We start from the raw sequence: 26154 nt of genomic DNA, 5'->3' as shown, positions 1-26154 counted from the left end.
AACCAGTTAAGAACTATTTAGAGAACGTACTAAGATGTGGAGTGGAAAAATGAAGATTGAGATTGATATTTCAAATGTAACTTCTGTAGTTTGTTGTATAAAGTGTATGTACAAGGAGGGGAGGGTGGGAGTGGGATAAAACGACAAAATAACAATAAAAACAAAATTTAAAAAACCTGTTAAAATGGTGACACATAGATAACCACTTCAAAAGAATATCTTCCTATTTTGACGCATTGGCTACATCTATATAATAGGCCCAGGAAAAAGCAAACTGCTGCAATTTCTCCTGGTGTGGTTTGGCCTCACCTGCCCCAATTGTCATCTCTAAAATTTGGGACAGTAAATAAATAATTGGAGATAATTTTCTTATATAGCCAGCCCTTGTGTTGTATGTTTTGCATACCAGCAGGACAGGTTTTGTAGCAAGAAAGTGCAGGCAGCCAAACAATTTCTAATAGTTTTTATCTTTGGCATAAACAGATCTCTTGTAAGGTTATCTGATCTTGCAAAGGACCTAGTCAGGTACTCCATAACAATACAGTATAATCTCCAGATACTGGGAGATTATACAGTAAGGTCTCGCTTATCCAACCTTCACTCATCCAACATTCTGTATTATCCAATGCCCGGATCCACAGCTGTTTTTCTAGGCAGCAACGTGCAGCGGTCCAACACATCCAACAACACAAGTGCAGCCACACTCCCAAACAAGTGGCAGACTTGTTGTAAAACATCGTATTTTGGTGCTTAATTTGTAAAATTTGATGTTTAATAGGCTTTTCCTTAATCCCTCCTTATTGTCCAAAATTTTCACTTATCCAACGTTCTGCTGGTCCGAGACTCTACTATACCAAATGGGTTGGTAGGAAATGTTATAGCATCATAGAGCTGGAAGACCCACAGCAACCCAATAAAATTATTATTATTATTATTATTATTATTATTATTATTATTATTATTATTATTATTGACACAAGGACACTGTATGACACAGCAAACGAGATATATGCTGGATTTTGTATCACAAAATCACAAGTCAAACACTTCTCAAGTGCTTAGGACTGTGTGATGAATTATTATTATTACAGTAGAGTCTCACTTATCCAACGTTCTGCTGGTCCGAGACTCTACTATACCAAATGGGTTGGTAGGAAATGTTATAGCATCATAGAGCTGGAAGACCCACAGCAACCCAATAAAATTATTATTATTATTATTATTATTATTATTATTATTATTATTATTGACACAAGGACACAGTATGACACAGCAAATGAGATATATGCTGGATTTTGTATCACAAAATCACAAGTCAAACACTTCTCAAGTGCTTAGGACTGTGTGATGAATTATTATTATTACAGTAGAGTCTCACTTATCCAACGTTCTGGATTATCCAATGCATTTTTCAATACATTGTGATATTCTGGTGCTAAATTCGTAAATACAGTAACTACTACATAGCATTACTGTGCATTGAACTATTTTTTCTGTCAAATTTGTTGTATAACATGAAGTTTTATTGCTTAATTGGTGCCAGGCTGTGGCTGTGGCACAGGCTGGTGAGCAGCCAGCTGCAATAAATCACTCTGACCAAGAGGTCATGAGTTCGAGGCCAGCCCAGGTGAGCACCCGATAATTTAATATTTTTTTTTAAATAGCCCCCACTCGTTGCTGACCTAGCAACCCGAAAGATAGTTGCATCTATCAAGTAGGGAATTAAGGTACCACTTATAAAGTGGGGAGGCTAATTTAACTAATTTACGACTCCATAAAAATCATCCAGCCGCCATTGGAATGAGGAAGTGCCGTCGCAGTGGATGATGAAGCAGCTGCTCCCCCTGTGGCCATAATCGAACATGCCCTTAGAAGAAGATTAAATTGCCTCTGCGTCTGTCTCTGTCTTTGTTCTATGTGTATATGGCATTGAATGTTTGCCTTATATGTATATACAATGTGATCCGCCCTGAGTCCCCTTCAGGGTGAGAAGGGCGGAATATAAATACGGTAAATAAATAAAATCATAACCTAATTTGATGTTTAATAGGCTTTTCCTTAATCTCTCATTATCCAACATATTCGCTTATCCAACGTTCTGCCGGCCCGTTTACGTTGGATAAGCGAGACTCTACTGTATTATTGTTAAGATCCCCCCAACCATAATAATAATAATAATAATAATAATAATAATAACAACTTTATTTTTATACCCCGCCCCATCTCCCCAATGGGGACTCGAAGCGGCTTACATGGGGACCAAGCCCGAAAACATACAACAATAAAATGATAAAACAATTATACCAACAATAAAACATCAATATCAATAAAACCATCATAGTAATCAACATATAGCATAAAATATTAAAAGCAGAAGAGTAAAACAAGGATCTGGGCCAAAGAGCAAAATATATCATCAATCATTAGTTGTCATATTTCACTCTGAAGTTCCCAATCTATGCTGGATCCTCATCTGTTGTCTCTGGACAGAGTCTAGAAAGCGCATATTTTGGTGAGTGCCGTCGTAATAATATTACAAGGAAAACAGCAGCTCTCATTTTCGACATTGGCACAAGCGGTTTGCGCTGCAGCCATTTGTGTAAAAACAACATTAAATTTGGTGGTTTATGGAAGTTGGAAACGGATCGCAAAGAGTAATGAAGGGATAAAGGTAATGAAGAGCTGGCTGGATCTCTTAAGATGACAGACGGATTGGCAGATCTCCTGTTCGGCACATTATGTTGATCCCATAAAGGTTGGACATGTCTGTATCCGCTGTTTAAAATATGTAATTACGCCTTCTAAATCGGTGCAAATCCTGAGTACAACTGAACTCCAGGGCAAGAACACATGCCTGTTTTGCCAAACGCACTCAATTGCGACAGCAATTTGAAGGCAAGAGCCTATGGCCAAAAATATGTATTATGATCCAGAATTAGGACTCCAAAATGTGGAAGGAGAAAGCATTTCCAGGGGGAAAACACCAAAAAGAATAAAGTGCTTAAGTATTCTTTATTTGTTGCTTTCTTGCTAGAAGATAGGAGGGGAATGTATGGACTGTCAATCATATCCAACCGTTAGACCTCAATGTTCTGATCCTCACAAACCAATCTATCTATACAGTAGAGTCTCGCTTATCCAAGCCTCGCTTATCCAAGCCTCTGGATTATCCAAGCCATTTTTGTAGTCAATGTTTTCAATATATCATGATATTTTGGTGCTAAATTCGTAAATACAGTAATTACAACATAACATTACTGCATATTGAACTACTTTTTCTGTCAAATTTGTTGTATAACATCATGTTTGGGTGCTTAATTTGTAAAATCATAACCTAATTTGATGTTTAATAGGCTTTTCCTTAATCCCTCCTTATTATCCAAGATATTCGTTTATCCAAGCTTCTGCCGGCCTGTTTAGCTTGGACAAGTGAGACTCTACTGTATATATAAATGAGTGATGGCATCACGGCGACCAACAAAACAACAAAACTACAGGCCCCCCAACCTCGAAATTTGACAACACAACCCATCATCCACGCCTCTAGGCTGATACAACAAAAAGAAAAATAAAGTCCTAATTAGAGGGAAAGGAATAATTGTATTTATCCAATTGCTGCCAGTTAGAGGACTAATCTCTGCCCACTTGGTCTCCTAGCAACCAACTCAGCCCAGGGCACAGGCAGACTTAGGCCGTGGCCTCTTCCACAGATTATCTAATTTGCACTGGATTATATGGCAATGTAGACTCAAGGCCCTTCCACACAGCTATATAACCCATTTGTAATCTTATATTATCTGCTTTGAACTGGGTTATCTTGACTCCACACTGCCATATAATCCACTTCAGTGTGCATTTTATACAGCTGTGTAGAAGGGGCCACATACTTCGCCACAGCAATGTGTGGCCGGGCACAGCTAGTACACATAATAAAAGTGAAAATATGCATGTATGTGTCTGTGCCATGTTATTTTTCTTCCACCACAGACATCCCAGTGTTTCTAACTCTCTCCACTGCTGTGGAATTTGCATGAACCCGCCCACTGCCTCTCCCTTAACCCTTTCCTGTTATTTTCTATAGCACACAGCAAGCATAGGATTCAATCAGCAACTGAACATACTAGAGAGGTTTGGGAAGAATTCACCATGGTTTCTAGTTGTAGGTACTGGGATATATAGTTCACCTGCAATATATGTATACACACATGCATATATACAATATAATTTACAATAATATATCATACTAGCTGTGCCCGGCCATGCGTTGCTGTGGTGAAGCATGGTGGTATGGGAAATAAAGTATTGACGAATTGGTGGTAGTTAAGGTAAAGGGTAAAGGTTTTACCTTACATTAAGTCCAGTTGTGTCCGACTGCACACTGAAGTGGATTATATGGCAGTGTGGAGTCAAGATAATCCAGTTCAAAGCAGATAATATAAGATTATAAATGGGTTATATAGCTGTGTGGAGGGGCCTTGAGTCTACACTGCCATTTGATTATCAGTTCAAATCTGATAATCTGTATTTTATAGGCAGTGTGGAAGAGGCCTAAGTGAGGCCTAACTCTGCCTGTCCCCTGGGCTGAGTGGGTTGCTAGGAGACCAAGTGGGCGGAGCTTAGCCTTTTAACTGGCAGCAATTAGATAAAAACAATTATTCCTCTCCCTCTAATTAAAACTTTATTTTTCTTTTCTTTTTGTTGTATGAACGTAGAGGCATGGATGAGGGGTTGTGCTGCCAAGTTTAATGTTTCTGGGATGTGTAGTTTTGTTGTTTTGTCCTAGGCCGAAATTTCATTACCCTTTTATATATAGAGATTATAATATATTGTATATGCACATAATATTATTAATATTATTTTGTAATACAATACAATACTAATAATACAATATAATATTAATTATATATTATGTATTACATGTAATGTTAATAATATTAGACTATATAGATATAGTACAATATGGTAATTTATTGCCAGTATTGTGCTATGTTAATAATATAATATTGTATGTAAATTTAATTTGTAAGCTGCTCTGAGTCCCCTTCAGGGTGAGAAGGGCGGGATATAAATGTATTAAATAAATAAATCAATAAATAATAAATCTAAGAGCAGTCTGAATGCCATCAATGATGGACCTGGAACTCACTTGGCACACAGAACCCCCATGACCAAGAAAAAATACTGGAGGTCTTTGGAGGGATTTATAGGAGTTGTAGTTCACCTACATCCAGAGCAAACTATGAACCCAAACAAGGATGGATCTGGACCAAACTTGGCAAACAGAACCCCCATGACTAACACAACCGACTGGAGGGGTTTGAGGGGACTGGCTTACCATAGCGGGAGTTGTAGTTTACCCTACAGACAGAGAGCATGTTTAACCCCACCGAGGATGCATCTAGAGTAAATGTGACCAACATAACAAACTTTAAGTACTGACGGAGTTTCTTGGGGTTAACCTGGCATGATGTCAGTTGTAGTCAATCTACAACTTTATGCACTTTGTACAATTAAAAAATTGACTTTTTCAAATAATCTGGGCAATGCAGGGTACCCAAGATAGTATGTCATAAAAATATGAAAGTCAAACTGAAAAGCCCAATTCATTTTCATATTATAAAAGGAAACCGTCACTTTGAACAACAACACAGAAAAGAAGTCACTTCTACTTTATTCAGAAGGCATAGTTGCTTCTACTTTATATTGCAGGCTGCATCCCACTTGCAAGGAAAATACACCATAGTCCAGCCCTATACTAGAATCGCACTGATCCAAATTCATTCAGAAATATTTACCATGGGGACTGCCAACTGTCTGGAGACTTGTGGTTGTTGGTTCCCCATTTTGGAGTTCGCTTTGAAGATTAACCTCTTCCTCAAAGGGACAAAACAGGAACAGAATCAGGAAAAGGTTCAAGAAAATAACATCTGTCTCTGGCAGATTAGGACTAGATCTTGAAGAAGCTGTTTTTGGAGATAACACCTTCCAGAATCATCCAGCCATGACAAATAAACAAGATAATAAACATAATAATAATAATAATAATAATAATAATAATAATAATAATAATAATAATATTGCTGTCCAAAAAAGTTCCCCTCTAAACAGTGAATCGTAGTTTGGCCAAACTGGTTGTACTATAGCTTCCAGCATCCCTCCCCATTGGTTCTGTGGCTGATGGGAACTGGAATCCAATAACATAGCAACTGGAAAGGCTGGAGTCCGAAAATGTCACCTTTCTATGATGAAATCAGAAAATGTATGCTTTCGACTGTTATCTTAAAAAGCAAAGGATTCAAAGGAACTAAGGCCCCTTCTACACGGCCATATAATCTAGATTATCAAAACAGATAATCCACTTTAGCCGCTTTGAACCAGATTATATGTGGCCCCTTCTACATTGCCATATAAAATCCAGATTATCTGATTTGATAATCTGTATTATATGACAGTGTAGAAGGGATCTGAGTCCACACTGCCATATAATCCAGATGATCAAAACAGATAATCTGGATTTTATATGGCAATGTAGAAGACAAATTATTCTCTGGTGAGATTTCACATGATTCCTATATTAAAATGGATAGAGATGATGCAGCTTTCCAGATATACTTGGACTGCAACTCTCAGCAGCCGTGGCTCGTCAATTATTAGGAGTGTTGGAAGTTGCACCACATAATTTACAAGGATCCTCTACATAAGATATACAGTATCATGTATTAGATGTGAAATAACAACAATAATAGTAATAATTTTTATCTGTTACCAGATAAAGAGATCAAATACTTCACAAAATAAATAGTCTTTCCGGCAGACAGGACATTTCACGCAACATCTGAGTTTCCGAATACAGATTACCTGCTTTAAACTGGATTATACAGCAGTGTAAATTTATATAATCCAGTTTAAATCAGATAATCTGCATTTGGAAACTGGATTACATGGTCAGTGTAGAAGAGGTCTTGGGCTGGATCTACACTGCCTTATAATCAAGTTTCAGAATGTGAATTGACGCATTGATCTGGATTGTAGGACAACATAGTCTGATATAATCCATTTTAATGCAGATAATCCACATTCTAAACTGGATAATAGGGCAGTGTAGATGCAGACTCAGGGTCCTCAGAGCAAAGCCTCTTATTCAGAATGGTCCTTTCATATCCACTGTGATTTAGTTATTGTTGTTGTTGTTATTGTTCCATTACATTCAATGCCATAGTAAAAATGGGGCCCCTTATATAAAATGGCATGCTAAAGGTTTGATTTGGGGATATATATATATTCAAGCCATGGGTGTTGGAATCTGTGGATACGAAGGGATGGGCGCATCTTTCTTTGCGAGCACTTTGGCACGGAAGCTTCTTTCATCTTGCTCATGTGAGTTGCAGCAGAAGAGGGTGACCTATAGCTGGTTGTTGACGGTTCGTCATTAATTAGATTATTTCGTGACTTGTGTTTCGTCATGTTCCTGCCAGCAACAAAGATGCCCATTGATTTTTTTTGATGGACCAACAATATTTCTGGAGTAAGCAAACCACGTTTGTCTAGGAAAATACCGGGTTTTTGTGCCGCTTCCTTAAAAGCAGGGTGTTCCTGTCTGGTGCCGTCCCAAGAGATTGTGCCATCCGAGGAAGAGCAGCCAAGAGGAGATGCAAATGGCAAAACATTCAAAACAAAGGCTGTCTGGAGACATTTGGCTGCCGGAGGCAGAACATGAAACACCTGATGATGGCACACTGTGCTTCAAGCCGGCCAAATTATTTTGGCACAAGAGACCTCCTTCCCTAAGAGAAAAGGAAAATACAGGTTGTGCATCCCTTATCCCAATTACTTGGGAATAGAAGATTTTGGAAGGTTTGTATATACAGTAGAGTTTCACTTATCCAACATAAACGGCAGAATGTTGGATAAGCGAATATGATATTGAATGAGGAACACAAGTGCCAAATACACCAGATATTGCATGACAAACACAGGTGCCAAATGCACCGGATATTGCATGATGAAAATGCATTCTAAATACACCAGATATTGCATGATGAAAATGCGTTCCAAATGCACCGGATACTGCATGATGAAAATGCATTCTAAATGCACCAGATATTGCATGATGGAAACGCGTTCCAAATGCACCAGATATTGCATGATGAAAATGCATTCCAAAATGCACCAGATACTGAATGATGAAAATGCATTCTAAATACACCAGATATTGCATGATGAAAACGCGTTCCAAATGCACCGGATACTGAATGATGAAAATGCATTCTAAATGCACCAGATATTGCATGATGAAAATGCATTCCAAAATGCACCAGATACTGCATGATGAAAATGCATTCTAAATACACCAGATATTGCATGATGAAAACGCGTTCCAAATGCACCGGATACTGAATGATGAAAATGCATTCTAAATGCACCAGATACTGCATGATGAAAATGCATTCCAAAATGCACCAGATACTGCATGATGAAAATGCATTCCAAAATGCACCAGATACTGCATGATGAAAATGCATTCTAAATGCACCAGATATTGCATGATGAAAATGCGTTCCAAATGCACCAGATACTGCATGATGAAAATGCATTCTAAATGCACCAGATATTGCATGATGAAAATGCATTCTAAATGCACCAGATACTGCATGATGAAAATGCATTCTAAATGCACCAGATATTGCATGATGAAAACGCGTTCCAAATGCACCAGATATTGCATGATGAAAATGCGTTCCAAAATGCACCAGATACTGCATGATGAAAAAGCATTCCAAAATGCACCAGATACTACATGATGAAAATGCATTCCAAATGCACCAGATACTGCATGATGAAAATGCATTCCAAAATGCACCAGATACTGCATGATGAAAATGCATTCCAAAATGCACCAGATATTGCATGATGAAAATGTGTTCCAAATGCACCAGATACTGCATGATGAAAATGCGTTCCAAAATGCACCAGATACTGCATGATGAAAATGCATTCCAAAATGCACCAGATACTGCATGACGAAAACGCATTCCAAATGCACCAGATATTGCATGATGAAAACGTGTTCCAAATGCACCAGATATTGCATGGTGAAAATGCATTCTAAATACACCAGTTATTGCATGATGAAAATGTGTTCCAAATGCACCAGATATTGCATTTAGAACACAGATGCGAAAGGCAACAGATAGTTTGAGGAACATGGGTGCCAAATGCACCAGATACGCCACTGCACACTGAGTGCACTTCTTCTGCCGGCTCGGTGGCCTAACAGTAGCGATGCGGAGCTGAGAAACTCTTGCAGCTCTGGCCGGCCTCGAGCAGAAAGCCGGAAACCAGCCAGACGAAGCGGCCTTTGTGAGTCTGTGCGAGTGTGAGAAGGCATGCTGCAAGTCTGTGCAAAAGCGTGGGGTTGGAGTGACTCACCTCTGCCTTGCTTTATCGGCAACCAAAATAAAGAGAGCAGGGGCACTTTCCCATCCGCTTCCCCCTTTGCACCCATTCCCTTTTGGCTCCAGAGTAAGCTTCCTTGATCCAGACTGGCCTCCTTTTCGGTTGTATATACACCGGAGAAGAAATACAGTTTAGTGCTACTTTAACTTTGTGGAGAGAAAAAGAGAAATGAAATGATACCAAACTATAAACTCCAGGATCCCATAGCCCTGAGCCATGGCAGTGAAATGGCACCAAACGATACATCCGAGGATCCCATAAGAAATGGACCAAACTATAAATCCCAGGATCCCATGTCCTTGGGTCACAGCAGTGTAATGGCATCAAACTACAAATCACAAGACCCCATATGGAGCCATGACAGTGACATGGTGCCAAACTATAAATCCCAAGATCCCATATTTAGTCATAACAGTGAAAGAGCACCAAACTATAAATCCCAAGACCCCATATCATTGAGCCATGGCAGCGAAATGGCACCAAACTACAAATCCCAAGACTCCATGTTGAGCCATGGCAGTGAAATGGCACAAAACAATAAATCCCATGATCCCATAAGAAATGGACCAAACTATAAATCCCAGGAGCCCATATAGCACCAAACTACAAATCCCACGATCCCATATCATTGAACCATAGCAGCGAAATGGCACCAAACTACAAATCCCAAGACTCCATGTTGAGCCATGGCAGTGAAGTAGCACCAAACTATAAACCCCAAGATCCCATATTTAGTCATAACAGTGAAATAGCACCAAACTATAAATCACAAGACCCCATATCATTGAGCCATGGCAGCAAAATGGCACCAAACTACAAATCCCAAGACTTCATGATGAGCCATGGCAGTGAAATGGCACCAAACAATACATCTCATGATCCCATAAGAAATGGACCAAACTATAAATCCCAGGAGCCCATGTCCTTGGGCCATGGCAGTGTAACGGCACCAAACTATAAATCCCAAGATCCCATATTTAGTCATAACAGTGAAATAGCACCAAGCTATAAATCCCAAGATCCCATATTTAGTCATAACAGTGAAATAGCACCAAGCTACAAATCCCAAGATCCCATATTTAGTCATAACAGTGAAATAGCACCAAACTATAAATCCCAAGATCCCATATTTAGTCATAACAGTGAAATAGCACCAAACTATAAATCCCAAGATCCCATATTTAGTCATAACAGTGAAATAGCACCAAGCTATAAATCCCAAGATCCCATATTTAGTCATAACAGTGAAATAGCACCAAGCTATAAATCCCAAGATCCCATATTTAGTCATAACAGTGAAATAGCACCAAACTATAAATCCCAAGATCCCATATTTAGTAATAACAGTGAAATAGCACCAAGCTATAAATCCCAAGATCCCATATTTAGTCATAACAGTGAAATAGCACCAAGCTATAAATCCCAAGATCCCATATTTAGTCATAACAGTGAAATAGCACCAAGCTATAAATCCCAAGATCCCATATTTAGTCATAACAGTGAAAGAGCACCAAACTATAAATCCCAAGACTCCATATTGAGCCATGGCAGCGAAATGGCACCAAACTACAAATCCCAAGACCCCATATGGAGCCATGACAGTGACATGGCGCCAAACTATAAATCCCAAGACCCCATGGCAGTGAAATGGCACCAAAGTACATACACTCCATTCTTAACTTCCTTCAAAGTGAGCCGAACTCGACTCCCAGCTTGTTTCAAATTTCAACCCACCCCATCCTAACTCTTTGCAGCCCTCGCTTCCTTAAGGCGCATGCGCAGTGGGCTCGCCTTGTCCCCTCCCGCTTTGCCTTGGAAGTCGTGAATGGCGCCGCTGTTTGGCCGGAGCCGAGGAGGGAGGGGCGGGAGAGAAAGAGGAAAGCGCCGGACGCGCATGCGCAAAGGGAGCGAGCGGGAGTCCGGGAGCGCCTCAGTTTAGCCAGCCAGTCAGTCGCTCCAGAGGCGCCGAAGAGAGAGGAGCGTTTCGGAAGCGGCGAAGGAAGATAGTAGTAGTAGTAGTAATATGAAGGGAAGGAGGAGCGTGTGAGGCGGAGGAGAGGTATGCGCCATGCCTCGGGTGGTCCCCGACCAGAGAAGCAAGTTCGAGAACGAGGAGTTCTTCAGGAAGCTCAGCCGAGAGTGTGAGGTGAGAGGCGGAGGAAGGGAGGCCGAAGCCTCGGGCACCTCAAGGCAGGCCTGGCCCTTCTCGCCACTGCTCTCTGTTCTGAGGGAAGGAAGGGATGCTCTACACGCCAGGGTCGCTGTGGTGGTTCTCCTCAGAAGAAAAGAGATTGGGGAAGTTACTTTTTCACATTAGAGTTAGGGGAAGTTACTTTTTCCACAAGAGTTAGGGGATGATCTACCCGCCAGGGTTGTTGTTTCTCCTCAGAAGAAGAATTAGGGGAAGTTTTTTTATTCTATGAGTTAGAGGAAGTTACTTTTTTCCATAAGAGGTCGGGGAAGTTAATTTTTCCACAAGAGTTAGGGGATGTTCTACACGCCAGGGTTGTTGTGTTTCTCCTCAGAAGAAGAGATGAGAAGTTACTTTATTCTGTGAGTTAGAGGAAGTTACTTTATTCTATAAGAGTTAGAGGAAGTTACTTTATTCTATAAGAGTTAGAGGAAGTTACTTTATTCTATAAGAGTTAAAGGAAGTTACTTTATTCTATAAGAGTTAGAGGAAGTTACTTTTTCCATAAGAGGTAGGGGAAGTTACTTTTTCCACAAGAATTTGGGGATGCTCTACACGCCAGGGTTGTTGTGTTTCTCCTCAGAAAAAGAGATAGAAGTTACTTTATGAGTTAAAGGAAGTTACTTTATTCTATAAGAGTTAGAGGAAGTTACTTTATTCTATAAGAGTTAGAGGAAGTTACTTTTTCCATAAGAGGTAGGGGAAGTTACTTTTTCCACAAGAGTTAGGAGATGCTCTACACGCCAGGGTTGTTGTGTTTCTCCTCAGAAGAAGAGATGAGAAGTTACTTTATTCTGTGAGTTAGAGGAAGTTACTTTATTCTATAAGAGTTAGAGGAAGTTACTTTATTCTATAAGAGTTAGAGGAAGTTACTTTTTCCATAAGAGGTAGGGGAAGTTACTTTTTCCACAAGAGTTAGGAGATGCTCTACACGCCAGGGTTGTTGTGTTTCTCCTCAGAAGAAGAGATGAGAAGTTACTTTATTCTATGAGTTAAAGGAAGTTACTTTTTCCATAAGAGGTAGGGGAAGTTACTTTTTCCACAAGAGTTAGGAGATGCTCTACACGCCAGGGTTGTTGTGTTTCTCCTCAGAAGAAGAGATGAGAAGTTACTTTATTCTGTGAGTTAGAGGAAGTTACTTTATTCTATAAGAGTTAGAGGAAGTTACTTTATTCTATAAGAGTTAAAGGAAGTTACTTTATTCTATAAGAGTTAGAGGAAGTTACTTTTTCCATAAGAGGTAGGGGAAGTTACTTTTTCCACAAGAGTTAGGAGATGCTCTACACGCCAGGGTTGTTGTGTTTCTCCTCAGAAGAAGAGATGAGGAGTTACTTTATTCTATAAGAATTAGAGGAAGTTACTTTATTCTATAAGAGTTAGAGGAAGTTACTTTTTCCATAAGAGGTAGGGGAAGTTACTTTTTCCACAAGAGTTTGGGGATGCTCTACACCCCAGGGTTGTTGTGTTTCTCCTCAGAGAAAGATATAGGAGAAGTTACTTTATTCTATGAGTAAGAGGAAGTTACTTTATTCTATAAGTTAGAGGAAGTTACTTTATTCCATAAGAGTTAGAGGAAGTTACTTTATAAGAGTTAGAGGAAGTTACTTTTTTCCATAAGAGGTAGGGGAAGTTACTATTTCCATAAGAGGTAGGGAAGTTACTTCATTCTATAAGACTTAGAGGAAGTTACTTTTTCCATAAGAGTTAGGAGAAGTTACTTAGTCCGTAAGGGGATGTTCTACACACCAGGGTTGTTGTGTTTCCCCTCAGAAAAAGAGATGAGAAGTTACTTTATTCTATGAGTTAGAGGAAGTTACTTTATTCTATGAGTTAGAGGAAGTTACTTTTTCCACAAGAGGTAGGGGAAGTTACTTTTTCCATAAGAGGATGCTTTACACACCAGGGTTGTTGTGTTTCTCCTCAAAAGAAGAGTTAGCAGAAGTTACTTTATTCTATGTGTTAGAGGAAGTTACTTTATTCTATAAGAGTTAGAGGAAGTTACTTTTTCCGTAAGAGGTAGGGGAAGTTACTTTTTCCATAAGGGGATGCTCTACACGCCAGGGTTGTTGTGTTTCTCCTCAGAAGAGATAGGAAAAGTTATTTTTTCCCAGAAGAGTTAGAGGAAGTTGCTTTTTTTCACAAGAGTTAGGGGAAGTTACTTAGTCCATAAGATGATGCTCTACATACCAGGGCTGTTGTAGTGTTTCTCCTCAGAAGAAAAGAGCTAGAAGAAGTTGCTTTTTCATTAGGGGATGCTCTGTATGCCAAGGTTGTTGTTTCTCCTCAGAAGAAAGGATAGAAGCTACTTTATTCTATAAGAGTTAGGGGAAGTTACTTTTTCCATAAGGGGATGCTCTACACGCCAGGGTTGTTGTTTTTCTTCTCAGGAGGCAAAAGATGGCTCTTCCTGGAGGTGATCCAAAGGCCCTTTCCACACAGCTGTATAAAATCCACATTGAACTGGATTATATGGCAATATGGACTCAGATAGCCCAGTTCAAAACAAATATTGTGGATTATCTGCTTTGATATTCTGGGTTATATGACTGTGTGGAAAGGCCCAAAGACAGATCCCCCTGAAGCAGGGCCTTGCTTCAAAGCAGACCCGGGGAAAGCTGGGGAAAGTTACTTTTTATATAGGGAATGCCCTACATGCCAGGAAAAGTTACTTTTGTTTAAGAGCGGGGATGCTCTACACGCCAGGGTTGTTCTCCCCCTCAGCAGAGAAAAGAGACTCTCCTGGCCACAATCTGAAAGAGAAACGCCACCTCCTGTGAACCAGGGCCTTGTAGAGCTGGGAAAAGTTACTTTTTTGATGAGAGGATTCGCTACATGCCAGGAAAAGTTACTTTTTGAAGGGGGATTACACACCAGAGTTCTTGGTTTTTTTTTCTCCTCTGGAGGCAAAACTCATATTTTGAATTATATTCCTTTATTTGGTTGCTCAGTCGCGGCAGGGTGCATCTTCACTGTAGAATGAATGCAGTTTGACACCACTTTAACTGCCATGGTTGCTAGTTGTAGCTCTGAAAGGTCTTTAGCCTTCATTGTCAATCAGTACCAGTGCCTCAAACCCCAGGATTTGATTCCATTGAGTCAGGCCTGGGCCAACTTTGGCCCTCCAGGTGTTTTGGACTTCCACTCCCACAATTCCTAACAGCTGGTAGGCTGTTAGGAATAATTATGGGAGTTGAAGTCCACAAACACCTGGCAGGCTGAAATTGGTCCATGTCCATTCAGGTTGAGCCAAACTGCATTCATTCTACAGTGTCAGTGCTCCCATAAACACATTGGAAAGCTGTGTAGAGGAAGCCTGGGCTAGTTGTGACAATGTAGATTGACAGTGAACTCTCCTATCAATTCCCTTGATATGTTGTGCAGGTTGAGAGCTTTTCTGGTACCGTTAGCTGTCCAAGAGAGCAAATGGGTCTTAGAGCAAATCTAGTCTTCAACTCTCCTCCAAATGGCTAAAGCAAGACTCTTTTTTTTAAACTTTGGGCATAACACACGATGATTGTGACTCATGAGAAAAGAAGCTTAATGCTTGATAAAAGTGGAAGGCAGTCAGAAAACAGAACGATTGACTTAACACATGGCTTGACTCCCATCAAAGAAGCCAGGGCCGTACAGTTGTAAAGTCTGCGCCCTGTTGCCCATGCTTTAAGGTCTCTAATTCATAGGGTCGCTAAATTGAATCCTCACCCGATGGCAAAATAGAATCAGCACATTTGGTAGCAATGTGTAAGTTGGTCAGTGGATGTTTGCAATCCAAGGCATGCATTGAAAGAGCAAGGGGAAACCCATCCTCACTTACTCAGATCTTGATTAAGAGGGCTTAAGATGGGGAAAGGCAGGGATGGATTTACAGATCTGTTGTGATTGTGTCGGGGTATCTACCATGCCCTCATTATATATCGTTTGTTCTTTAGAGATGCTAATATCACATTCCTCCCAAGTACACTGATCACAAAGCACAGGCTTATGTGTTTATTATAAAAGGGTAAGTGTGCTCAAGCGCTTTTAATATATCTGTATTCACCAAAGGTAGTGACTTTAGGCAGGTTGTTTATTAACAGCTTGTTAATTTTAACTTTTGTTGTACTGTGGGTTGTATGCTGTATGAGTGTGTGTTAAATGATGCAGCCAATGGGCTAATCAATAAAATATACTACCAAAGTTAGCTGTTGTTTTATTTTATCATGTCAGATGCGACTTGCGAGCATACTGCAAGTTGCTTCTGGTGTGAGAGAATTGGCTGTCTACAGAGATGTTGCCCAGGAGACGCCCGGATGTGTTACCATCCTGCTTGGAGGCTTCTCTCATGTCTTTACATGCTAGCGCTGACCGACAGGAGCCCAACCCATCTGGTAGACTCAAACTAGCAACCTTCAGGTCAGCAGTTCAGCCGGCACAGGGTTTAATGCATTGCAACACTGCGGCTCCTACCAAAGGTAGTGACACAGCGGAGATAAAAAGTAAAGTTCTGCTGGATTGTGAGCTGCCCTGAGTCCCCGCAGGTGAGAAGGGCGGGATAGAAATGATGGAAATAAATAAATAAACAAAGTTTCAAGGGGTCACACAGAAAGAGAACACTATGGGATTTATCTACGGTAACTTGCATTCATCAGTGCTTAGATAAATATTTTCCTTCTCTTTACAATGTAAATTTATGTTAGGTAGCATATGGTGTAAAACTGTTACTTTGAGATGTGTTTGTGTATGTATGTATGCAGAAGCGAATGGCAGATTGAATCATCCCAGTTAGATATGAATTTAGTAGTAATATTGACATAGCTTGGTTAATTCAAACTTTTTCTCAGATGTTTCGGACTTTAGTTTCCCAATTAAAGGGTTCCTGGTTTAGTGTCCATGATACTGTGGATTGGATTTAAAAATGCTGTTTTCCTTACATTTTTTCTAATTGCTTTTTTTTCTCTCACTGTGAATTTTAATAGTAAATTTTAGTGTTTTCATATCTTTGTTTTTTTCCAGCCTAGTCTGTGTGGAGGAAATAAATTTCAAACACATATGCAAAATGCTATGGGCAAATGTTAAGGTGCATTTTTTTCTGGGGAGAGGACTTTCTTCAGAATCATAGTAATCCTTTTATGAGCTAGTCATTGACAGTAATAAACTTAAAGTAGTAATCTTTTGACTCAAAAAAAGAGCCACTCACTTGATCCCTCAACAATGGCCATGGGACACATGGTGGTTGATGGGAGTTGTAATTGAAAGTAAGGGGGGGGGAGTATGAGGGTGGGGAGTGCTGGGTTACCTTAAGAAGACTTGTTATTTTACACTGTACTACCGTAAGTGTACAAAACCGTGCTTTGTGCTCAGTGTTCATCAACTCAAATGTTGACTGACTACTATACTTGAGAGCGGTGTGATATTATTTGTGAAGCCAAACTACATTAAATGAAGGTATACCTTAAATTTTCTGCTTGTGAATATGTCCCATCCTCCATAAAGCCACATGTTTTCCCCTGGGGTTTCCTGAATATGGCGCACATGTGGCAGTTCCTATTTCTTTTTCATTGTGTGCTTACAGCGTCCAGCCCATTTCTGGCATTTATTGGCTCACATGCTGCTAGCAATATTAAAACAGAAATTTGGCTTCCTGTTTTTAGACTGAAGCAGTTCACACATATATTCTAATTTGTGTTTCTCTGTTCCTGCCTTGCTGTCACAAAATTGAATAGAAGACTCTGCATTGAACAGTGTGTTTTGTTTGCATTTCTGTGTGCTGCAGTTGGAAACCATGAAGCTTTCTCTTTAGAGGCATGTGAATTCATGCCATATGCATAAAGTGCAGAGAAATTATAGGATTTGCAGCCTCTACTTTCTAGTTGCTTCAAGTATATGTCTGCCACTTTTGAGAGATAACTCTAATTCGAAAGCTATTCATTATATTGGAGAGCCATTTTTGTCTTTTTTGGGAGGGGGGGTCCCTTTTAAATGGGTACATTCCTATTTTCCAGTTCCTTATGAAATACATATCTCTTGTTACATAAGTAATGGTCTTTTTCTCCTATTCCCACCACAATAAAATGTCCTTGCCTTTTTCTCTTCTAGTCCAGTTGTCAAGATAAAGTTGAATTGTGGAAAGTGATAGTTTTTATTATCTGAAATTTTAGTAATGTAGTGGCATGTTGATATTTTGTTGCATCTATTTTGGAGTACTGTCTGTGCTTGTTCTCCGAGATATAGAGGACTTGGTGTGCACTTCATTGCATTATCTCTGCAGACTTGTCCTTATCTCTTTCCTGATGTTGTAAAACAGACAGGATTTCCTTTTTGATTTGGCTTGTGCTGTTTGCAGATAAAATACACTGGCTTCAGGGACAGACCACATGAAGAGAGACAGGCCAGGTTTCAGAATGCTTGCCGGGATGGACGGTCTGAGATAGTAAGTACATATATTTACATCTTTTGCTCTTTTAAAATGTACTTGTTTCTTCTTTTCCTCTATGTTCTGGATAGTTTAGAGACACAGTCCCACTTCAAACAGGAGTCAGTGCAGTAAAGCTTAGGAAGCTATTCCAAGATTTACGCACTTAATACTGCTCTGCCAGTATGAAATAATTGTACTGAACTTCAATTCTTAAAGGTCTCCCCACCAATTTGCTTTCTTTTCAGATACATGGGCATTCAAGTTTGACTTTTTACAGTTAATTGCTATATTTTCAAGACCCAATGGTGATCTCTTCTTGCAAACATGCTGTCATTATTAGTTGAGCTCATACACTTTAGACAGGAGCCCCCAGTGGCGCAATGGGCTAAACTCTTGTGCCGGCAGAACTGCTGACTGAAAGGTCAGTGGTTCAAATCTGGGGAGCAGGGTGAGCTCCCGTCTGCCAGCTCCAGCTTCCCATTCAGGCACATGAGAAAAGCCTCTCACAGGATGATAAAACATCTGAGCATCCGCTGGGCAACATCCTTGCAGGTGGCCAGTTCTCTCACACCAGAAACGACTTGCAGTTTCTCAAGTCGCTCCTGACATGAAAAAATACACTTTAGACTTAGAGCAAATATCTCTTTTCACATAATGCTTGACTGATTTTTGACTTAGAATCTGCAGGTTTTAGGAACAGTTCTCCAGCCCACCTGTGCTCAAGTACTACTTAACAGCATTCCTGATGAAAATCCATTATAATGTAAAATCTTTGGTAATATAGATAAGTTGCTTAATGTAAGGATATCAAATGCTATTCACAAAAAAGCTTGAGAAACTATGCAGTTTGCCAAGTAGTAACTCCTGAGCGATATTTGGCAACTTATTCTGGCTCTGAGATACCTTGGCTTGCCTTCATAGAACTTAACCAATGTCAGTGGTATGTAATTGGAATACAGGGGCACCTGAGAGCAGTTTTCACAACTCAAATGAAATTTTATCAGTCAGTTTACAAGCAAGCACCTGCTGTTTCTTCACCCGTGAATGGGAGTGTTCCTATTAAAGATTCCAGTCATCCCGTGCTATTCAGATTTGCAGGCACCTCCCTATCTCCAAATTCTGCTATAAAAAATGATGTATAACAAATATATTGAATTATGAAAAAATAAAATATATTTTTAAAAAGGAATTGTAGGGAGAGACTGTATTCTTAGCATTAACACTTAAAATGCCCTATTATATAATTTTCAACTGAAATTCCAAGGCTGCAGCATTTGAATTTAAAGATTACTTTAAATATCTACCTTTATTTTCATTCTTACTTCTAGAGTTTCTCTAGTGAGTTTGTGTGATGTGTCTTGCAATGTTTCATTTCTTGCTAATGATGAGAAAAGCTTAATGTGGACAGTCTTCCTTTTCAGTGGAATACCTATTGACAAACATTGTTCTAACCTTAAGTTTCCTTTTTTATAAAAACTGCAGAGCTAGGACTCTTCTGTTATACTTACATGTTGCACTCAAAACCAGCAACTTCCTTAAGAAATTATATCAAATAGAAAAGTATTGCTCTTAAAATATTTAATTAGTTACTGAAGTATCATTAGACTTCTTAATAGTATTCTACAGTCATTCATAAAATATATTATACCATCTGTAAAAATAATTTAAATAAAGTATTGATTCTATGTTGTATCTGAGACAGCTAATGGCAAATGTTGTCAAAATGAAATCAGATGTTTGTAACTTAATACTTAAGAAAAATGATGAGTTCATGTTTTTGACTTTGAGTATTCTCTGTGCTGCTCGGCTTTAAGACATAAACTGATGTTAAAATAAATGACTGCCTGCATAATTTATGTAATGTCTTGCTCCCTGATCCTGTTTGTATTGATTTTTCTAAAAGGCTTTTGTGGCCACAGGAACCAATCTGTCTCTCCAGTTTTTTCCGGCCAGCTGGCAAGGGGAACAGCGGCAGACACCAACTCGAGAGTACGTTGACTTTGAAAGAGAGGGAGGCAAGGTAAGGACAAAAATATAGATTGTGGCTCTATAGGTATATTTCCCAGGGGGATTTAAAATATGAGGTGATCATATGAAATGGGGTGGGGGTATTTCAACTGGACTTGACATCATGTACTGAAGCCCACTCAGAGGAGATCCAGGTCACATGAAATAAAGTACTTTTTATGCAGTGCGCAGTTCAAATCGCATATCTTGGTATGCACTGTGAAAGAAATTCATGGAAGTTGGTGCCATAAATAACTACTAGTCAGGATAGCTAAGTATCATCTCCATAATCAGGGGCCCCTTTCATACAGCTGAATAAAATCCCACATTTTCTGCCTTGGAGTGGAATATATGGCAGTTTGGATTCCGATAACCCAGTTCAAAGCAGATATTGTGGGATTTTCTGCCTTGATATCCTGGGTTATATGGCTATGTGGAAGCGCCCAGGGACAATACATCTCTGTAAGCGAGTCTCTGGAATGCTGCAAAGAGATGTTAGAGTTTCATTCTTGTCCTTTTGGCAACATCTGTGAACAAAATTTTGAACTAAATAGATTCTTGGTCACATCCAGCATGGCTCTTCTTATACCTGTTGCTATTCCTTTAAAATTGTATGATGTCTATAATGAAAATTCGACAATATATATAAATCTATAGTGTAGTGTTAATTTTAAACAGCACAAATGTTTTAGCATAGATCTGCAATATGTTGGAGACAATCTAAAGGAGGGAGAAGGCCTCCAGCCTTGAAATGAGTAGAGAAGCCCACACTTGCTGGAAAATCTTAGGGTGTCTCAGCATACCAATGGATCATGGGATTGACTTGACTGTTCACATCAAAGTGGATAAATATGCCCAATATCGTGCTATGTTTCTTTTAGCTTTGACATTTTCAACATACAATCCACAGTTTTAAAAACCATTTTTCTTCCTGCATTAGTTTCTTTAGTCATAGCACTGCAGATTTGTGGTTGTTTTTGCTTAGAAACCAACATTTAATCCTGGGGCCTTTCCACACAACCATATAACCTAGAATATCAAGACAGGAAAAAACCCACAGTATCTGCTTTGAACTATAAAGACATGTTGGTGGAAAGTGGAGACATCTTGATTTTCGTTCTATTTAGGTAGTGATGTCTAGTACACATATATGTAGTGATGTCTAGTAAACAAGTCTAGTATACATGTAGCTGTCAATCAGTTGAGTCAAATTATGAAATGTGGGATACCACCAGGGATTTGATAGACAGTTTTGTCAGTTATTCAAGGAAGTTCTCAACACATAGTAGCATCATATTTTTCAGGTTTAATGATAGTTTCTTGAATGGAAGAGTTGGTTTAAATGAAAATACTGAAATAGAATAGTGATTTTTATTGCATGCAAAACTTATCAATTATTTTAAAAAAACTAAATATGTGCTTTAAAAGGATGGTTCCTAGTGACACACTGTTTGTGCCAAAATAGATGTACATTCGTACTATCACAGTACTGGACAAACTGATCCACCAATTCCCTGTTTGTGCTTGATGAAATGGTAGCTGAATTAATTCATAAAAGATTTGGTAACCTTTAGGAATGTCAAAAGCTCTACACATGGAAATCATACAAGTTGCAGTATGGAACTGATTTAAGATAGGAAATATATTACATTTTTGCAGAGTTGTGGATATAGTATTTCATGATGTTCGGGAGCTAGACAAATTAATGGATTTTTAAGGCCAGTGTATGCTAACGTTTAGCCACTTAATCCATTAGTTTATGTACTTGCATAACTCTCTTTACAAATTCATGTTAACCTGTATATTTTATTTGTTTCAATAGCTTTTCTTTTTGAGTCTGAATACTAAAATATTAGTGCTGTCCTCAGTGAACCTCCCCGTTTTTTTAATGTAGAAGGAATCTCAGCCTGCTATTTCTAGTAGTCAAAATGTCATCTCTTGAGTGACATTATTCCAGAACTGTGCAGAACATTGGCTGTTCCTGTGTGGTTTGTTGTCCAGATGTGTGGCAGAATGCCAGTTGGCAACCATGGTGGTCTTGCCATGAATAAATGCTTAAGCAAAAACATTGCAATTCATCTGTAGACTTTTATTTATTCATTCTTCTTCCCCACCTCACTGGGTTACGCTATTCCTTCTATTTATAGATTAGAGGAAGTCCTTTTAACGGGTTTTAATTACAGTGCTTGTGTTTATAGCGTTTTTAGAAGCTAAGAAATGAAGTACATATCCCAGTTAGTTTCTCTATTAAAAACATTTGCTGCAATGACTCAGAAAGCACTAAAATCTGTTCAATATTTCTGCTGCCCTTTTTCATGTCTTCTATATCCGCACACACAAATATGTAGTTGTAAGAAGTATGTGTGTGTCCATCCATGGTACCCCTGAGACTGTAAAACATACTAACCTAAATCTCAGCAGTGAATACTAACCAGACCTTTGGGATATGCGTCTTAAATGATCTTTTTCAATGGATTAATTAATTTTAGTCTGTAGACTCCTGCGTTATTTTCAGTCACTAAAGGAATTGCAATCAGGTCTGAGATCCTCATTCCTGTGTATTAATTACATAGGTTAGTTGGGGAACTGGTGTCTATCTCATTGAAAAAGTATAGGAATGAACCAAAGGAAGAACTAATTGAACACTGGTGTAAAGGAAGAGAAGAACAACAAAAAGCAAAAAGAGAAGAAGGAAATAAGTTGCAGCATTGCATACTTGTTTGTCATGCAGGAGTCCTTGAGTTACTTTTGTTCTCACTGTAAGAACAACATAACTTCTGTTCCAGCTTCTCTGTATGCTCACTATGCTCACCATTTCTTATTTAATAGCTTAAATTATGAAATATGTGATTATAAAACTGTTAGCTGTATTTTGCTCTTCACAAACAATTCTCACCTGTCCATATTTTCAAAACAAAGCAGTGACTTGGCTTCAAGATATTGGCCAAACATTCAGAATGACATATTCCTTGGCCATACAACATGTAGTAGAAACCGATGGTCAAGATGAGCATCACCAAATATAGCTCTAAATGGCAAAGATATAACCTGGAGCCCCAAAAGGCCAAAAGTGGTGGTAATAGATGAAAGTATTAACTTGACCCAGTGTCTCAGAGGTGCAGAATTTCTTGTTTGAATATACCCCCCAAGTTTTGGCACAGACCTGGTTTTTTTATCCAGTATTTTATAGAAGATCAAAGTGTTCTTTGTCTTAGATCTGTCAATCTTCCTCCAGTGAGATATTTGAATTCATTGTTTTGATCACCTGGGCTCTCAAGTTTGTAAGTACCGGTTTTATCCAGTAGTTAAATCACCACCAGAATTTCTCTTAGAAGGTCTCTTAAGTATTGGGTTATCAGTATATTATTGTAAGAGAATAGATTGTAGGCTTTTCATGTTTTATTTTTTTTAAAGTTTACACATTTAGTTATGCTTTGTTTAGTCTAGGAACTTTTCATATTATTTATTTATTTATTTATTTATTTATTTTGGCTTCCCCTCCTAAATGTGACATGTTAAACTTCTCAGGAAACTGGTACATTCTGAAAAGTATTACAAAAGTGGAGGTATCAGTGGAGCAACACTGGTTGGGACTAGCAGTTAGATGTTAGCAGTGCCTTCCAGACAGTTTAAGACAAGACGGTAATGTGCTTTTTATTGTTGTGAGAGTACAACAGTTTTTGAAAGTGTTGTGGAAGTGTTTTCTCTGAATAAATCAAAATAGGCAGTCATTAGCATGTCTGGCTATGTCAAAAACTCCTAGACAACACTGGTCTGGGAAATAAACCACTCTTTATTTTCTTTCTAATGAACTGCTCTGGACTGTTATGTGCTCTGAATGATGTTTAGTAAGTATATAATTGGTAATGAGAGTGTAACCATTTAGTGACTGGTATGATTCAGGGGCAGGTGGGATCAGCACTCAAGCATAATTGCTAGGCTTGCCAAGCAAACAAGCAGTTCGCTGTGTACTTATGAATAGGGAAAGCTGCAAATGATACAACTTAGGCAGTGACTCACACCTGAGTATCTTCTGCAAGAATGCATGATAGACATGTTTGCTGGGAATATGATTAAAAATACATTCCAGTGCAGTGTTCTCGCGTTTCCATTTCCCCTTGGTGACTGTTGGTGTGCTGACTCACTAACTAATGGGTGTAGACTGGTGAACTGTATGCAGTCTCTTGAGTTAGAAATGATTCCGTTGTCCTAGAAAAGAGAAAAGCTTTTGTGTTGGCTTTGACATGTGGGGATGAAATACGATGTTGTCAGTACCTTTCTGTACACTGTATGGTGATGTAAGCTTTTGGACTAAAATGCTGTATGCAGAAATAAAACAAATTGAAAGTACAGAGTGACCATAAAGTCTTGTTACAATTTTAAAAGACTTTGCCCAAGGTCATCCTGTAAGTTTCCATGGTTGAGTGGGGATTTGAATCTTGGTCTCCAGAATTCCACACCCAAACTTCTACACCACACTGGCTCTAACATTTAAGAAGTTTTATGGTTTATGATTTATGATACCAAGTTGGGTGAAATGGTTATTTCTGTCATGTTTTGAAATTGCTTCAAAGAGCCAAACTAGCTTTAGGCCTTACAGAGATGAACACTCTGAAATGAGTCAACTCTTTTAACAGGAACTGTGACTTTGAACCATAGCATTCCAAATGCAAATTGGAAAGTATAGCCCATCCTAGGCCCTGTACAGGCAAAATCCTTTCTACCTGGAAAGAGAAAGAAGCACCCCTTCTTTTTTATGTGCTCATTTAAGCTGCTAAGTAACACAGGAGTAAGGTAATAGCTGGGTTCACCTTACAAAAGATCTCCTTAATCTCTGTATTCTCCATTATAATCTACAAATAGACCTAATATTGTGCCTATTTCTGTTTTCCTCTTACTTAGATGGAAACTTATGCATAAAAGCATATGCATAGCAAAGAGAAAAAACGTGTTATTGATGGCTTTCATGGCTGGATTTTTAAAATATTGGTACAGTAGCTAGAAAGGAAGAAACCATGAAAATGAATAATATCTGGCTACCAGTATTTTTTAAAAAAACCCTCTAAAATCAGGACAATAAATAAAGAATAATATTCAGGAAACAAAGAAACAATCAGGGCCAGCTAATCACCTTCCAACAAAAGATGCTCCTGGGCAGGCAGCAGCCAGGCTTTGAAGCTGCAAGGTTATTCAGTGTTAATCAACCTGACCAACTGCAACATTCATGCCTCTAACAGACAAGAGTTCTTTCTCCCACCCTGGAGATATATAAACCCAAATTACTGTACCTAGTTTCCAACAGACCTCAAAACCTCTGAGGATGCCTGTCACAGATGTGGGTGAAATGTCAGGAGAGAATGCTTCTGAGACATGGCCATTCAGCCTGGAAAGCTCACAGTAGCCCAGAATTTTTTTTTCTGAGTATAACCTTTAGTAATAACCAAAAGCAGTCTGCTGACTCCAACATTTGTCTCTTGTTTTCAGTATGTAGTATTAGCATTTACAATGTATTCTCTCTTTTTTAGGATGGAAAAAATTATTTGTTTCATTTTGTATCTGATATGAGTAAAGCAAACCAAATTTGAAATGTTACATTTAAATGTTAACTTTAAACAAACTTGTTGTGACTGAAGCTGTGCTAACAAAACACTTTCTGTGGACTAGTTCTCATGAGACTTCCTGCCACCTTAGAATGGCCAGTGCTATTACCTTTGGCAGCACTTATTGCAAAGTGACATTTATTGACTAGGATGTCTTTTCAGTTAACTTTATTTGATAGGTGGTTTACTTTGAAAAGATTAAACTGGCCTAGTGTGCTTTGTGACAGCTATAAACCAAAAATAAGCTTAGAAACAGAAAGGAAACAATTTTTATCTTAAAAAAAGGAAATGTGGTCAAACGGCTTCAACAAAAACAGACAGTTTCTTCTAAAATATGCCCCTCTACTTCTCTCTCTGACAGAAAGGAAATTGCAGTAATATAATTTAAAAGGATGTTTTTGTGGGGGGAAAGGCAAATCAAGGGATTGCAAGTGTTGAATGCATGTACTTGCATTACTGGAAGGCATTTCAATTGTAAGGTAAAAATATCGGATTCCAAAGCCCAC

At 38.8% G+C, this 26154-nt stretch overlaps 1 protein-coding gene and 1 long non-coding RNA gene across 3 annotated transcripts in view; one reads left to right on the top strand and one right to left on the bottom strand.

Annotated features, from left to right (window-relative positions):
* Positions 1-5652: 5652 nt before the first annotated feature.
* Positions 5653-9550, bottom strand: LOC134293577 (uncharacterized). Its single transcript, XR_010000530.1, has 2 exons — positions 9430-9550; positions 5653-7784 (listed from the first exon to the last, which is right to left on the bottom strand). It is a non-coding gene; the product is annotated as an uncharacterized LOC134293577 (long non-coding RNA).
* Positions 9551-11375: 1825 nt separating this feature from the next.
* cbfb (core-binding factor subunit beta) overlaps positions 11376-26154 on the top strand; it is a 29160-nt gene continuing 14381 nt past the window's right edge. Inside the window, exons 1-3 of one of the 2 annotated variants that reach the window (XM_003221590.4) lie at positions 11376-11602; positions 17970-18056; positions 19945-20061. In XM_003221590.4, coding sequence (XP_003221638.1) covers positions 11525-11602; positions 17970-18056; positions 19945-20061 — 282 coding nt within the window. In that variant the 5' untranslated portion in view covers positions 11376-11524. The remainder of the gene's footprint in view (positions 11603-17969; positions 18057-19944; positions 20062-26154) is intronic. The other variant, XM_008111740.3, reaches the window with a different exon arrangement.

Source organism: Anolis carolinensis, unplaced genomic scaffold, assembly GCF_035594765.1.
Source record: "Anolis carolinensis isolate JA03-04 unplaced genomic scaffold, rAnoCar3.1.pri scaffold_9, whole genome shotgun sequence".
Classification (NCBI taxonomy): Eukaryota; Metazoa; Chordata; class Lepidosauria; order Squamata; family Dactyloidae; genus Anolis; species Anolis carolinensis.
The sequence above is the reverse complement of the archived record's forward strand: the minus strand, read 5'-3'. Positions and strand labels throughout refer to the sequence as shown.